General features: G+C 50.9%; 1 protein-coding gene across 5 annotated transcripts in view; it reads left to right on the top strand.

The window, feature by feature from the left end:
- Window positions 1-16,085, top strand: part of MLPH (melanophilin) — an 85,253-nt gene that overhangs the window by 57,775 nt on the left and 11,393 nt on the right. For all 5 annotated transcript variants that reach the window (XM_054044120.1, XM_054044119.1, XM_054044121.1 and 2 more), the window contains 3 exons: window positions 435-623; window positions 12,761-12,916; window positions 13,663-13,755. In XM_054044120.1, the coding sequence (XP_053900095.1) occupies window positions 435-623; window positions 12,761-12,916; window positions 13,663-13,755 (438 nt within the window). The remainder of the gene's footprint in view (window positions 1-434; window positions 624-12,760; window positions 12,917-13,662; window positions 13,756-16,085) is intronic.

Here is a 16,085-nt window from a genome sequence, read left to right as displayed (position 1 = left end):
ATACTGCACGTGAAATCTGACATGGAGTCATACTACCCGTGGAATCTCATGGAGGTCCGTGGGCTGGAAGACTCCAGGGTCTAGTTGTTTGAGAAGATGAGTGGTAGATGCTAAGTGGTGATTAGATAACCCACCTCCATGGAGTGTGGCTCTCTCTCCCGCGCTAGTGGTTGGATCACATCAATATTTATGAGTCTGTACAGCCATCTCGTAGAGGCGTATTTTTTTAGAACCAGAGGTCCTGGGTTTGAATTCTGCTGCCGACACTCCACCCAAGAGCATTGCATGACATTTGAGCAAATAAATGACTGAATAAACCTTCTCTTTTATCCTTTTGCTAGCATAGACATGTCCCGGGAAGTCTTAAAATACCAACAACATTCAAATTGCGTGAACACCAACAGACTGAGAATTGCTTGCTTTTCTACCTCTAGTCTCCGGCCCCTGAGTCCCACACCGATGCAGATGTGGAAGAGGAGGAATTGAAGAGGAAGCTGGAAGAGTTAGCCAGCAACATCAGCGACAAAGGAGTTTCGTCTGAGGAAGACGAGGAAAAGAAGAAGGGTGAACCAAAACCCGAAATGAGCTCCCCCAGGAGTGACCCACCCAGTGATGCTCAGAAGGTAGCCTGCTTCCTACCCTCTAAAACTCAATACCATTCTCCATGTTTCCATTTATGTTACTACTCTTCCCTCTGCTCTTAACATCCTATAACTGCACCACAGTCCAGTAACTATTGGCTGTTCCTATGCCCCATCTTGGACCCTCCATGTTGGCACCTAAGATCTTTGCCTTTTCACCCTGGTTGGATGCTTACACTGGGGACTAGAGCAGTTGTTCTCAATCTATACCATACTGGGACGCGCACACCCACGACTTCCCTCTCCCATTTAGCAATAAGGGAAGTGCAAGGTGAGAACCCATGACTTCGGGTGGTTCATAAACCAACCCACAAATCCCCTAGCCTGCATTTCAGACAAACCATTCTCATAACTGAAGCCAGGAAACTACCTGCATTTTTCCCCTCCTTACGTCTAATCGGACACCAAAGAGGGTGCGCACTTTCTACTCAACAGAGACATTTGTCTGGGCTGCTGAGAAGAGCAAACGCTTTACTAAAGTTCTAGTGGAGAGGGTACAAAGCCCTCCCTGCTTCTTTTGGGGGGGGAATGTAGTGAGGTATAATGGTGAAATCCTGCCCCCGCCTTTGATGCAGAAGAGGGGTGAAAATATGAAAGATTTGCTCACCATTTTGTGTGCGCACGTGGTGGGGAACCTCAGTTCATTGGTGGCCTCTTCCCATGATGTTCTGCAGCATCAGGGATCGTGGCTTGGGAAGGGGGAGCTGCTCTCCCCAGCAGCAGCCACTCATGCAAACCCGGGGTGGGGGTCCCTGTGTAAGATAATGCCAGCACTCTGCCTTGCCAAGGGGGGCTGGGCATCAGGGAGGTGATGTGGCTGTAAGGGCTGGGGAGCAGGGTCTGGTAGGAGGTCTGCCTCAGTAATAGCTGTCAGGCGCTCTGTAAACACGCAGTGCTAAGTCAGGGAAGTGCCGGAGATGGGGCTAGAACTCAGGAGCGACAGTCAGCTGGGCCTGTGCTAACCCGCTGGGCTCAGGGTACGCCTGCCCAGCCAAAAAAGAAAACAACCCACAGCAGCGAGTCTCAGAGCCCGGGTCAACTGACTCGGGCTCGCGCTGTGGGGCTAAAAAGAGCAATGAAGGCCTCCCGCTCGGGCTGGAGCCTGGGCGCTGAAAACTGGTGATGGGAGAGGGTCTCGGAGCCCAGACTCCAGCTTGCACAGGGACGTGTTTTCTGCTCAGTCGACCTGGGCTCTGAGACTTGCTGCTGTGGGGCTAAAAAGAGCAATGAAGGCCTCCCGCTCGGGCTGGAGCCCGGGCACTGAAAACTGGTGATGGGAGAGGGTCTCGGAGCCCAGACTCCAGCTTGCACAGGGACGTGTTTTCTGCTCCGGTTAGCCCCACAGTGCGAGTCTCAATCAGTCGACCCGGGCTCTGAGACTCGCTGCTGTGGGGTGGTTTTTTGAACTGTAGATGTCTCCTGAGCAGCCTCCGGGGACATAGCCCCACTTCTCCCGTCCCCTCCTCCTGGAGCAGCCCTTCCCAGAGTCCCAAGCAGATTTTGCCACCAGACTGCAAAAGGGAGCAGGGCGACCGGCACGTTTGGCGTCTCTTGCTGCGTTGTGTCCTGCGCTGCCAGGGAAAGAACTGGAGCCCCGGACACGGATCGTGCCATCTCGGTGGGGACACTCAGTGTTACTGGGAGCAAATCCAGGCCCCTCCGTGGTGGCGCGGCCGCTCCTAAAGCAGAGGTTCATCTGGGCAATCGGGCTGGATGCGGGGATCCTGTGTGCGACAGCCCTGCTCCATATCTGCTTCCTGAAGGGCTGGTGGCTGGGCAGGACCTGAGGACCTGCTGCTGAGTAGATCCTCCAGTCTTCAGGGAGGCCTGCTTTTCAGGGAGGCCTGCCTAGACTATTCTAGCTATTAGCCCTCATAGGGAAGTACCCAGCGTCCAGCCCACCCTGCACTGGGCTCAGGCTCCCGTGTTGGCCTGGCAGTGTATGTGGCACAAAGGTACATCAGTGATGAAAAGCCCCAGACAGGTTTTGCAATAAATCCTTCCTTGTCCTTTGTGCTGTATTGAACTTTCATGTACTGGAATCACTTTTTCACACCTAGAAAGTAGCTGTTTCCATTCAGTACGTGAGCCAGGGCAGTGCAGAGCCGCTCACTGGCTTAACCCACCAGAGACAGGCCTGCTCTGCAGGAGGAGGGTCATTCACTTGGTGTTCTTATTAAGCTGAAAAGCCCCGGCAGACAGAGGCGTTCGGCGCTGTTAATACTCTCGAACCTCTTTTCTCAGTCCCTTCTCAAAGAGATGAGCTCACAGGTCTTTTTTATCCCTAAATTGTATGACTCAGTCGGTCTGTATTGACAACTTTGGTGATGAGTGGTTGATGGCAAGCCATAAAGGATGGGAAGTGAGTCAAATATTAATTAAAGGAAGAAAGGGCTGGTGCCTCGTGTATCCTGCAGGCCTCGCACAAGTTGTTCTTTCCTTCTGAGGTGTTCCATTAGAACAAAGCGGAGAGGTCAGCATTCCTTTGGGTTTTAATGGCTCCTCTGTCCGGCTCTCCGTGTTGTTGTTGTTGTGCACTTTGACACGTCTCCTTTTAATGAGCAGCTTCACTATCAAAGGAGCGAGGCTGGACTATGTTGCACGTAACTGCTTGTGCAAAGCAGCTTTCATCTGCGTGATCGGAGAGTCTTTTATTTCTCCATGAGGCCTTTTTCTCTTTGTTCATCTGAATCCGGCAAGAAGACACTTGGCTGCGGAGATGTAAATGACTCAGCCGTGGCGAGTGGCTGTACGGGGTGCCTGAGCTGAGTTTGTGTGTGCGCGTGCTGGGAGAAGATCTGTCTCCCAGCCCGGGGCTGAAGTTAAATTCTAGGGACAACCGGCATTTCACATGCACTCCTTGGGTTACAACTTGCTGTTCTCTTCTCCACAATCCCCCAGCAATATGCTGAACGGCTCTTTGCCAGAAAACTACTTAACAGAGTCCCACATTCTCTCTTCAGGGATCAGGTTGCACCTCCCAGATTCTCATGGTGCATCTGCACTGGCCCGGGTCCATTTGCATAAATAAGAGCAACTTTGGGTCTGCTCTAACTTTGTCAACTGGCTACGATCTCATAAGACCAAACACCAATCATGAATTGGCAAAAGCAGGCGCATCCCAGCCCCAACATACCCCCTGCACTTGGGAGTAAGGAGGGGGGGCAGTTGGGATAGAAGCTACCTGAGAGCTCCCCTTTGCAAAGGAATTCTCAGGTGGCTCGGTCAGACCAGATTCCAGGGGCACAAAGTGGCTAGGACAGAGAGAATCTGGCTATAGAGTAGAATTTGGCTCCATGCTTAGAGTCAAGGTATCCCAGGAAGCTTTGCAGTACTGCTTGGTCAACAATCAGGGCAATAGCAGATACAGAGCCTGTGCTTTTTATTCCCCGACGTTCATTACAGATATTTAGAAAATGCTTCTTGTTAGAAAACTCTGTGTCCAAGAACAAACGTGATCTCAAGCTGCACCATTTGGATCTGGACTCAAAACACCCCAAAATCTAGATGGGTCTCAGTCACGGTTTTGATTCAATCCATGTTAAAGACAACGGGGCCACTTGCAAAATTCCGATCCAGGTTTGCATGTCCAATACCCCCAAAGATTGGATCTGGGTTTTTTATTCAACTCCATGTCTGCTCAGGAAAAGCCTCACAAAAGGAAGGAACTGTCATAAAAACACACTCCTTTTTCTGTGAAAAGCAACTTGGAAAAGACAGATTTCTGTTTCCACCCACAGGTACACCACAAAATATCAAATGGACAGAGTTAGCCACCTCCTTGCTAAATGATGTGCCAGGAACCATGTTTGTCTTGGGTGCGACCCTGTAAGCACCCTTGTTAGTTTCTGCCCATGGTGTTCATATTGCGTCTATCACCATGGTATCTAGGAAGTTATCAGTAGGGAGTAGTATGGTGTCTTTCTTTTTACTGTTTTTAAGTGTATCAAAATACAGGGCTGACTAGCTTGATCCAGAAACAGGTGGGCGCGGAACAAGCTTTATCATCCAGCTCGGACAATACTCCTCAGAAGGGTTGCTCCTAGGTTTTGGCGGTGCTGAAGTAATATGCCTTTTCCTGTCCCCACAGAATCTGGACAGTATTGATATCCAGGATCAGATCCACGGTACCATGAAGCCATATGTTGCAATTAGATGCTAAGCACTCTCTCTGTGCAGCATTAGAACGGGCCAGTTAGTAAGATCAGCACTACCCTAGGATACAGACAGGACGACGCAGGGAAAGAGGCAGAAAAAGGAACATTTTCTGCAGCTTGTCAAGGCTGCCCACCAAGAGCAGCTGTGGCCTGATAAATCAGGTGTGTGTAGCATCAAGGAACACAGCTGGGCTACAGGACGGGAAGGGAGCATTCAGCCCTGGGAACTCGTCCGGGAAATAACAGCCACCCGCTTCCCTGGGCTGCCTGTTGAGAAGCAGATGTCTCAAATGGAAAGTAGAGGCAAGATAAGTAAACAGCCTGATGCAAGTGTCAGCTTCCTGGGGTGGCCGGGAAGGGGCCGCAGCAGCGGCACGAATTTCATGGGTTATGCAAGTAATGAAGGCTTTTCTTCTTAGGCCACACAAGGAAGAGAGGCAAAGCATTGGGACTTGCCTCTAAAGCTGGGCCACAACCATCTCTGTTATGAATGATTTGTATTCCAGTAGCTGCCTGAGATCGGGGCCCGTTGTGCTAGGTGCTGGACAGGCACGTAGTGAGAGAAAATCCCAGCCTCAAAGACTGTACAGGCTGAATAGATCAGCCAGCAAGGCAGGATTATCCCCATTTTACAGATGGGGAAACTGAAGCAGAGAGAGGGCTGAGCGGGATTTTCAAAAGCACTTCGGATGGGTCTAACTCTGCTCCCTTCAACTCCCGCCCTAAACACTTCACCCAGGGAGTCTGTGGCAGAGCTCGCCATTGACCCCCAGCTCTCCTGAGTCCCAGCCCACTGCCTTATCCAAATGCCCATCCTTCCTCTTGGCTGTTGTCTGTTTTAGTGACAGGCCTGCCCACCAAAATACGCAAGGCCCAGCAGTTAATCCAACCCAGCGTTTTCCAAACCAGCGCCGGACAGCTGGCAGTGCCAACCAAGCTATTTGGAATGAAGCTCCACCCAGGACCCAGACCTGTGTTTGCCGGCCTTCGAGGCCCTGCACCTGCTGCAGGGAGGTGTGAGTGCCAGAGTGGGAAGTATATACAATATTGCTGCCACGTGCCCTTCCTCAGGGTTTCTGCCTGGGGGGGTAGTTTTAAAATCCATTGGCGGCTCCATAGGAGACCAGCCATTGAAGGCAGCTGGGTGGATGTGCTGATCGGCCACTTGGACACACCCCCTTCCTAGCCAGCACCACCCACTTCTGGGGGCTGTGCGGGAAGAGCAGGTTTTCTGCCCGCTTTGTGTAGCCGCTCACAGCCGCCTCCATTGGCAGGCTGCCCGCTGCGGGCCGTGCCCCTGGACAGGGGTATGTCTGATCCAAAGCACCTCCCGTGCAAAGCCTCACTAGAGAGAGAGAAGAGCAGCCAGACGCATTGTAGTCAGGTTAAAGACTGCCCAGTAATGATGGCCCAGGTCCTCCCAGTCACCGCTCACCCCAAAGCACTGTGTGCATTTGTCCCGTCTCTCTAATTGTTCTGTCTAGAGAGGTGCAGCATCTGCAGGGTGTTTGGATCTTGGGTTGGTTTGGTCCCTTACGTATACAAGGGTCAGCTTGACGTTTCCAACCTGCGGCGTTCAGGGATGGGCTTTCGCTCGGATACACCACAGCGTTTCCTTTAAGAATTTGCCCTGTATTGATTTAACCGTGGCCAGCCCGGGAGGTCACTTTCCTTCTCTTGGGTGGAATCTGGGAACGTTCTCGGATGGATCCTTACAGTGCGGAACAACGTGCCGCCAGTAAACATTTGAAACGGGCTTCTAGGCTTCTACTTCTTCTTCACGTTGCATCCCCAGAGTTTAAAGAAGCCTTACTGTCTTCGTGTACGTTGCTCTGTCAACGCCTAACACAATGGGCCTCCGTCCGTGACTGGGACTCCTAAATGCAATAATAATAATAACCCCTTGTGAGAGGAGACGATGAAAGAAAGGGAATGGCAAGTCTGCTTCTCCTGCTCTCTTTTTTTAGTCTTCACCACCACAGTTCTCTGGAACCCCCCCAAAACCATTTGGAAAGTCCTGTTTCCCTTGCTCCCAGAGCTATGTTAGCAGCAGTGCGCCCCACTGGCACCTGAGTGGACGAGGACTTCCCCGTTTCACGACCCTAACTCAGCTGCTGCGTTTCCCACCATTGACCTCTCGTGTAAGTGTTTGTAGACTGGGTGGCTGGGCTAGGCCGGCCCCAGTGGAATGAGCAGCTCTCAGTGGCTGTTTCTGCCTTTCCAAAATGAGGGAGTGGTGTGAGGAAAGGGAAACCGCTGGGGAAGGGCTGTGGCTGTGATCAGAAAGCTGATTCAACAGCTTCCCTTTGGTTCAACAGCCACCAAAGCCCTGAACCAAATTCTGCTCGGTTGCGTTTGTCTAACTGGGCTGAATGGCTTTGAGTGTTTCCAACTGCAGTGGTGGTGGGGGGGGGATTGCGTGAAGATTGTGTACCACAGCAAGCAAAACAAATAGCCTTATTATTTGCGGAATGCAGCACCTAGAAATCCCAGCTCAGATTGAAGTCCCTTGGTGCGAGGTGCTGTACAAATACCCTGCCAGGGCATGAGCTGCCCTCTTGCAGCGTGCTCCTGGAGCCTGTAGTTATGTGCAGGCTGGTGGCTAATGGGATCGCGTCGCTGGCGTTCTGAGACGGTTCCTTTGTCCCAGCTGTACTCGACGAAGTCTGATCTGAGATCGAAGCACTCCATAAGAGCCACTTCCATCTCCGGCTGAGAGCCCTCGAGGAACAATGGGAGCCCTTTAATTACAGCTCCTCATCCTCGGCCACCCCTTCTCCCTCGTTTGGGCTGTCATGTGTGCGCATACGTGCTCACGTCCCTTTTTTCTCTGGCTGCGTGTGGTGTTCACAGAGGTCATCAGTTCTGGTTTTGTGAGACACCACAGCCCCGGCGCTGAGAGCCAGGCAGGACTCCTTGAGTGGAGAGGGCCTGGGTGAGGATGCTTCTCCCCTCCCTGCAGGGCGGAAAGACGGGAAGGAGGGGGGCGAAGCCTGTCGAAAACTTGAAGAAATCGTACGGCTTCCTGCTGTTCATCGGCAGGGCTCACGCGGAGTGTGCGGGGCACAGCAAAATGCCCGGGGGGGCTACAGCCCCTTGCTCTAGAGGCATAAGAGTTAAAACAAAGATTTTAAACCGAGAGTCGGGACCCCAGGGGCCTTGAGAATCAGATGTCAGGGGAATCGCTCCCCACCCCCAGCACACTCCGAGTCTTAGATTTCCCCCCAGAAGTACTGCCCAGTCCTCTCCTGGATGGTACAAATTCATATGAAGCCCATTATTGCTTTAATAGAACGACTACCACCCCAAATGGAGTTTTCCAGACACTTCAGTTCAAACACACTGGATCTGATCAAACAATAAGAAAAAGTTTATTAACGACGAAGATAGAGATGTTAAGTGAGTACACGTCATGAGGCATAACTGTCAGAAATGGTTACATGAAAAATAAAGGTTAAACACAGCTGGTGCCTAACTTAACAAACTATGTGAAATTCAAAGAGAGGTTTTCTCACCCCATGCTCTCAGCAGTCTTACTGACTGAACTTCTTAGGTCAGGACCCCTTCTCCAGTTCAGTGCTGCTTCCTTTGGGACTTCTGGTGCAGTGAATCGATGAAGAGAGAGCGGAGGGGGTGCCTTGGGGTGTTTTTTCCCTCTTTTTAAAATGTCAGTCCCCCTTTTGGAAAACATTTCCGGCTGAGATTCAGAAGACAGAGTCTATAGGGAAGGATGTTCCCTGCTGCTTTTTCCTCACCTGTTGGAGCATCTTTTGTTTCCTTTCCTGCTTGATGACTCTGTTTACTGCTTAGATGCAAATTAAGCAGACCCCCCATTCCTTTGTTTGAGACAGGTCTGTTTGCCAGCCTCAGTTTGGAAGATGTGTTAAGAACACCATACAGTGGAATCTTCTAACTTCACATACAATGTTGTCGCATGTATTTTATCAGGACAATAGTGACCAGCAAATTGAGTTTTCAAATGATATCTCTCAAGGCGTACTTTGTACAAAGATTATTACGCTAGTGTATAGGGTGTGGACACAGGTACATTCTATCACACTGGCCCACTGCCTCCAACCAATATTGTAGCCCCTTGTGCATGTTTTACTAAGTTGTCCATTCTCTCACTGGGAGGAGAGGTTCCTTCGGGAGAATAGCAGGTTGATGAGGAGTGAGTGATGATTGTACAGGAGCCCGGGGACGTTGAGAAAGGGCATAGAGGTCAGAGAAAGGCAGAGTCTGTTCTCCATTTTAATATGTTATAACTAGACAATGAGACGCTTAAAAGGTCTTAAAGCATGTGCAGCATCAGCTCCTCTGGTGTGTCAGCAGCACTCTATGGCTTCCTGAGCCAACCTCAGGAGAATGACCCAGCGTAGCCGATTCCTGGGCTGGAATGGAACCACCATAGCTGTTCCTACACTCCCCCTCCAGCCAGTGCCGGGGGAAAGAGCACATTGACCCCGGCAATCCCCAGCTGTCAGAACAGCTCTTACGCCATCTTTGCTCCACCACCCCTAAGCTGCCCCAAGAACTTCTCAGCTGCAACTGAGGATCTGGCCCACTGTTTTAGATGGGGAGAATCTCCCTGTCATGGCCCTCAGCCATCTACTACTTCATATCCTACCCAAGTGTAACTAACACACACACACACACACACACACACTTCCGCTGGGTGTGCCCAGGCCCTCAGGAGAGGAGCCCAGCTTTGATGTGGTGGCACAAGTCTCCTCTCCTGTGGCCATTTTACACCATCTCCGTTTAACTATTAGTCACTCGATCGATTCTATGGTAGCGGGAAAGTCTGGATTAAAATGTCATTCCTTCACCCCTTACCAAGTGTGCTGTTGGGTGGATATCGCTGACGTTATACTTGTAAGGGCCTAATCCAAAGCCTTTTGGAGTCAACTTGTCTTTCCATGAACTACACCGGGTTTGGATCAATGTGTAGTAAAGGTTGAAGAGGGCTCATGGAGTACGTTATGTTCAGGTTCTATCCAATTTCTCATAATGCGGTGTGTCAGTGGAGTGGGAGAATGTTTTTATGAATAGGAATAGAGTGATCGGTCTGTTGCTAGGTTTATGCAAGTGTAGGTAGAGCTGGTAAGTTTGTATTTTCACTATTGTGTAGCATCTCCCATGCAGTGTTTTGTAGTAAGTAATGCTGTGTAGTATTGTTATAGTGTATTGGGAATGGATCACTTGACTGGGAGTGTAACTGTTAAACCTCCAAGTCATTTCTTTGAGTAGATAGTGTTGGACGCTTTAGTGGGCAAAGTGAGGTCTGGGTTGGTGGATTTTGCTTTTGAGTTTGGGAATAGTTTTTATACTGTGTGTTTCATTCACTCATCAGAGAGTTTAGTCATAAAAATACAGCCACAAAAGGCAAAACTTTCTCAGAAATACCACAGTGCTGCTGGTTTCTGAATGAAATGCTACATCCCAGTGACCCTTCACATCAGCTTCCATCTTTGAATTCCTCCCCACAAAGAGGGAATCTAGCCATGGACTTTAGGTGCCTTCTAAAACCATTGGGGGCTCGTACTCACCTCAGCGAGGTTGTTCACAAGCAACAGGAAGGGGGTGGAACCAGATCACAGAGGTGGGAGCTGCCCACTCCAGAGAAATACTGCCACTCTGGGGGAGTCATTTCCCCTCTCCCGTCTCCGTCCCCTGGATGTTCTGAGCATTAATTAGTGTTTGTAAAGTAACTTCTCGGAGTGGTTTTTAATTGTCCACCAACAGATTGTAATGGTCAGTGACACACTGAAACGATTTACGAAATAGCTGGGGCGGATAATTGCAGTTAGTTAGAAATACACAACACTCTGATGTTTCGGGTTTCATTGGACACCTTGGGCACATGGCAAGTTTCTCTTCCCTGGTTGGATTCTTAGTACTTGAATTTATTTTACCCTGTAGTAGGTGCCTCCCAGTGCAAGGCCTCCTGCCTTGGAGAGTGAACTCTCTGACTTCACACATTACACAGCACAGGGACAGCAAGCCAGGGAGCCATGGATGGGGGAGGAGAGACTATTTGCAGTAATAAGATGATGGGATCATTCAGCAAAGCGTGTGAGCGGTACGCTGGCACTCTTACTTTAACAGGGCTATTTTGCATATTAGTTATTAATGTCTCGTACAATCAAACATTGACTCAGTCCTTGTGGGTATCAAGGTAGTAGTGGCACTTCTGTTCAACATAACACTTAGAATCAAGTGTTCGATGTGTGTATTCATCAGTACGAACGTACTATGTTCTTCTGTTTTTACGTTCTCATGACGCTAGGCGCTGTACGTTATTTATTAGGTGTATTACAATGGTGCCTGGGAACCCCAGGTATGGTTACAGTTTTGTCATGGAAATTGTGAATTTGAATAAAATCATTGACATCTTGGAAACCGCTATAAAAACCCATTTGATTAGGCTCCCCAACCAAGTGGCATTGCAACCTAGCGCACGAGGTCACAGCACCATTCAGCTTTGGCCCGGCAGCACCTCCATAAATGGAGACTGAGGAGCAGCTGGGCCAAACCTAAGTGGCGTGGCGACCCTGTGTGCCAGGTTGGAACACCCAGAGCAGGAAGCAGGGCCCGGCCCTCCAGGACAGGAACCGCCACTATGGGGTAAGTGTCAAGTAGGTTTGCTCTCCAACCCCTCCCCCCCATGGCCCTTACCTTCCAGACACCCACACCCACACACACATGTGTATGTTGATGTAGAGAAAACCACATTATTTGGTGACTTTCCGTGATTGTTTCCAGCACCTCTGCCGTGAAATTTACCAGCAATTTTCCATGTCAATATCATAGCCTTAAGCAGGACCCCCTCTGTGCCAGGCACTGTCCTGTATTTATTAGGTGTGTTACAATAGGGCCAAGCAGCCCTAATCAGGGACAGGGCTGTCATTGTGCCAGGCGCTGTACAAACACTGACCAAAAAGACAGTGTCTGCCCCAAGAAGCTTAGACCAAAAAAAAGGGCTCTGAATACAACTATTTTGTACGTTGGTTGTACTGGATCTATAACAATACCAAAAGCTACAACAATGAAATGATGTACGATACATTTTCATGAAAATCTCTCAAAATCAAGTAACCCAATCTTTTTTTTTTTAGAATTTGATGGGAATCATCAAGTATACGCGTTTTTCAATAAATCGAAAATGTAGTGGTAATCAAATGGTGTATTAGGATGGGTAATAATGTTTCTTTAACCCTTTTATCTAGAAAGAAACATTTACACATATCTTCAAATAGACCCCAGTCAGCATGTGAATGCTACACCTTGTTGGCAGGCACATGGAGGAATCCCTACCCAAAAATGTATTTTCAGAACATAAGGATGCTATAGATAGGGACTGGTGAGTTAATTTTGCCTCCAGCTCCCAGAGTGTAGCATCTCTACACCGCACAGAGCTCTTCGCCTCCTGTCTTCTGTGTCTGGATCTGCTGGTCACAACCTGGCAGTGTTGTTCGCTCTCTCTTCTCCTTGCAAACATGCTAGAGCAGGACACAGCAGCCTGCGCTTGTTTCTAAGTGCCTACCTCCTAGTCTCGATGCACGACATGAGGATCCTTGCTCAGACGCTGACGCCACACATTCAGGTCGTGGCGTTTTGTCCTGGTATTTCACAAGGAGCTTTGACGGCTTCGCCATAGCGATAATTGCTTTTAAAAAAGAGCAAAGGGGAGGAAATGGCCCAGTCACTTAGAGGAAGGAAGCCCTGCAGGAGTCCAAAGGTACAGACTGTTCAGCGAAACAGAAGTTTGCAGTTCTACGGCGCTGATCTCGCCAGTCATGGAGACCATCTGGGGCTGAGTCCATGGTAACCTGAGGACTGTCTAACTAGGCATAAGACATTCTAACCCCCCTGTGTCAACGCAGCGGGGGTTAGAATGGGAAGACGGCAGAACAGACGATGCCTGATTGCGAGGTGAGTCACACGAGGGCTTTTTTTCAGGTCTGCGCGACTGCTGGGAAGACATCCGGGCTGAACCAAACCCCGAGGGACCTAGAGGAACGTGCGCGGCACAGCGGGACCACAGACTCCGAGCTGTCAGAGCTGGAGGACAAAGTGGCATCAGCGGCCGTGCAGATGCAGCGTGCCGAGAGCGAGGTAATAGCTCAGTTATACAAAGTGGGTGAGCCAGCGAGGTCAGGCTGGTTCTTGCATTGTTATTTATTAGTGCCTAGGGGCTGTAGTCTCAGACCAGACCCCCAGCTGTGCTAGGCACTGTACAAACACAGCGCTGGGCAACGACTAAATGCTTCATCATTTACTCAGTAAGAAAATAAACTCTGAATGAACGTTTCCTTTACACTGCCATATTGATGGTAGTGTTCACAGCCGTACGCACATTACGCACGGTGTATATCACTGGCAGCAGGGCACAATTTGCCGAGGGCCCCCAAACCGAGTGGTAGCGCACCCTGCACGTGGGGAATACAGTGCCACTCAGGTTTGGCCTGTCTGGAGGGGTGGGCAGGCCAAACCTGACTGACGCCGCGACCCCCATTCTCTAGGTCACAACACCAATCAAATTTGGCCCATCTGCCCTTCTGTCTCCATCTATGGAGGGGCGGCTGGGCCAGACCTGAGTGGCGCTGCAATGCCATGCACTATGTTGCAACACCCAGGGCGGAGGGGGACAGGAACCACTGCTGCAGAATAAGTGCAGGGCGGGCTCACTCTCCAACCCAGTGGGGGCTGAGCGTGGCATGGACCTGGCGGGCGAGGCACTGGGGCCGGTGGCTGCAGTGGAGGTGGCGCCAGAGGCATTGGTGGTGGTTGATATCTGCCCAGCTCCCGTGGTCGTTCCTGGGGGCGCACCTGGGGGAAGTTATGTGCATTTTTTCTCTTAGGTTTCCGATATAGAGTCTCGAATAGCAGCCCTGAGTGCTGCTGGGCTGACGGTGAAACCAGTGGAAAAGCCAAAGAAGAAATACAGCACACAGGTGAGTGTGTCTGCCTGCAGAGGGCGTCCCCAGCATTCAGGTGTGCATGGGATACAGGGGTTCTCAAACTTTGGTACGGGTGACCCCTTTCACGTAGCAAGCCTCTGAGTGCGACCCCCCTTACAAATTAAAAACACTCTTTTATATATTTAACACCATTATAAATGCTGGAGGCAAAGCGGGGTTTGGGGTGGAGATTGACAGTGCACGACCCCCCATGTAATAACCATGTGACCCCCTGAGGGGTCCTGACCCCCAGTTTGAGAACCCCTGTGTTAAAGCCAGAAGGGACGGTTATGATCATCTGGTCTGACCGCCTGAATAGCCCAGGACTAAAAGCCTCCCCTGCCAGTTCCTGAATCAGGCCCTTAACCCAAGTGCTATTCTACATACGGTATAAACAAAACCGCTCTGGGATAACCGTCCCTAGCTCTTTTACAGCACTTGCCATCAGCATATCTCAAAGTGCTCTGCAGAGGCGGGCAGTAGCATTATCCCCCTCTCTCACATGGGGAAACTGAGGCACAGAGAGGGGAAGTGACTTGCCCAAGGTTACCCAGCAGGCCTGGGAATAGAAGTCAGGTCTCCTGAGTCCCACTCCAGTGCTCTAGACACTGCACATATATTTACATATTTACATGCCCCTTGCCCTCTGTTCATAAGGAACTCGTTTACTGCACGCTGTCGTCTCCTCCTTTATAAGAAAGAAATCCCACCCATCTGTCACAGGAAATCTTCAGTTTTCCCCATTCATTTTAGACATGAGAGCCTCGTCTGCAGCAACCGCTGCCATGTCAGCGCACCACCCCTTAAAACTGGGACACGAGAGCTTTCCCACCTTCTTAGGATCAGTCAGCCAAGGGGAGCTGAGATCCATATTGTAAAAGGGGATTTTATCTCCTGGCTGTTGTTATTGGAATTGTGGCGGTGCTTAGAGGTCCCAGGGCACCACGGGGCTAGGCACTGTACACACACACAGTAGCAGACCAGCCCTGCCCCTAAAACCACACTGTGACACTCCCCCAGAGTAGCCAGGGTTGGGAGGTACCACGTGCCCTTAGTGGGAAACAACCTTGTCTATGCCTGAAACCAACAGCCTCTGGCAACACAAGCACGGCCTGCCGGGCCTTTGCAGGCCTCGCTGTCTCTGTGCAGGTTAGCAATGGGCACACACCAACCCCTCTGTAGTGCCCCACCTCTGCTCCACTGAATTCTCACAACACTCCCAAAGGAACAGCACATACCCCTGTGCAGGATGGAACTTGGCATCACCACAGCTGTTAGCTCACTCCCAGTCTCTCTGTCTATGGTGAAAACAAGGATATGTTTATTATCAAAGAACAGAGATTCAAGTGAGAGTGGGAAAGGATATTGGAAACAAGTGGTTAAATATAAAACAAAATCATAATGTGCTTTCTGGAGCCAAACGTAACTAACAAGGTATTCCCCTACCTCCTCCAAGAAAGCAAACTTACCCAAGTACTTTCCCTAGTGTTTTCAGCTGGTTTGGTTGACATCCCTTCTCATAGGCTCAAGCCTGCTGATAAGTTAGGGTTACCATTCGTCCGGATTCCCCCGGACATGTCCGGATTTTTGAACTAAAAATAGCGTCCGGGGGGAATTTGTTAATGTCCGGACTTTCCCCCCTCCCCCATGCAGAGCACGCATGGCTAACAGGGCAGCCGGATGGTGCCACTTACATGTGGCTCCGACAGCGAGAGAGAGTCCCTTCTCCACTCCCCCCTCCTCTCCCTGCAGCATAGCTCACTCCCTCCCTCCCTGCATTCGCCTCCGGCAGTCTGGAGCTCCTCCCGCACTGCTGCTTAGCGTGCCGGAGAACGGCTCAGACAGTTCCTGAGCAAGCTCCCAGAGAGACCTTAGGCGAACCGAAGGCCAACGACAAGGGAGCCAGGGGGTCGGAGAAGGGGCAGGGAGGTTCTGGAGGGAGCAGTCAAGAGACGGGGGGGGGGGGTCGGGAGTTCGGGGGGGGCTTTCTGGGAGGTGTGTAGAGAAGGTTTTGGGCAGTCAGGGTACAGGTAGGGGGTAGGGTCCTGGGGGGCAGTTTGGGGGGGGGGTCTTAGGAGGAGGCAGTTAGGGGACAAGGCACAGGGAGGCTTAGGTAGGGGGTGGAGTCCTGGGGGGCAGTTAGGAGCAGGGGTCCCAGGAGGGGGCAGTCAGGGGACAAGTAGCGGGGGGGGGTTGGGAGTTCTGGGGGGGGCTGTCAGGGGGCAGGAGTGGGGAGAGGGATCGGAGCAGTCAATGGGACAGGGAGCAGAGGGGTTTAGATGGGTCGGGAGTTCTGGGAGGGGGTGTCAGGGGGTGGGGAGTGG

Source organism: Malaclemys terrapin, chromosome 11 (genome assembly GCF_027887155.1).
Source record: "Malaclemys terrapin pileata isolate rMalTer1 chromosome 11, rMalTer1.hap1, whole genome shotgun sequence".
Classification (NCBI taxonomy): Eukaryota; Metazoa; Chordata; order Testudines; family Emydidae; genus Malaclemys; species Malaclemys terrapin.
Note: the sequence above shows the minus strand (reverse complement) of the source record. Positions and strands in the feature narration are given on the sequence as shown.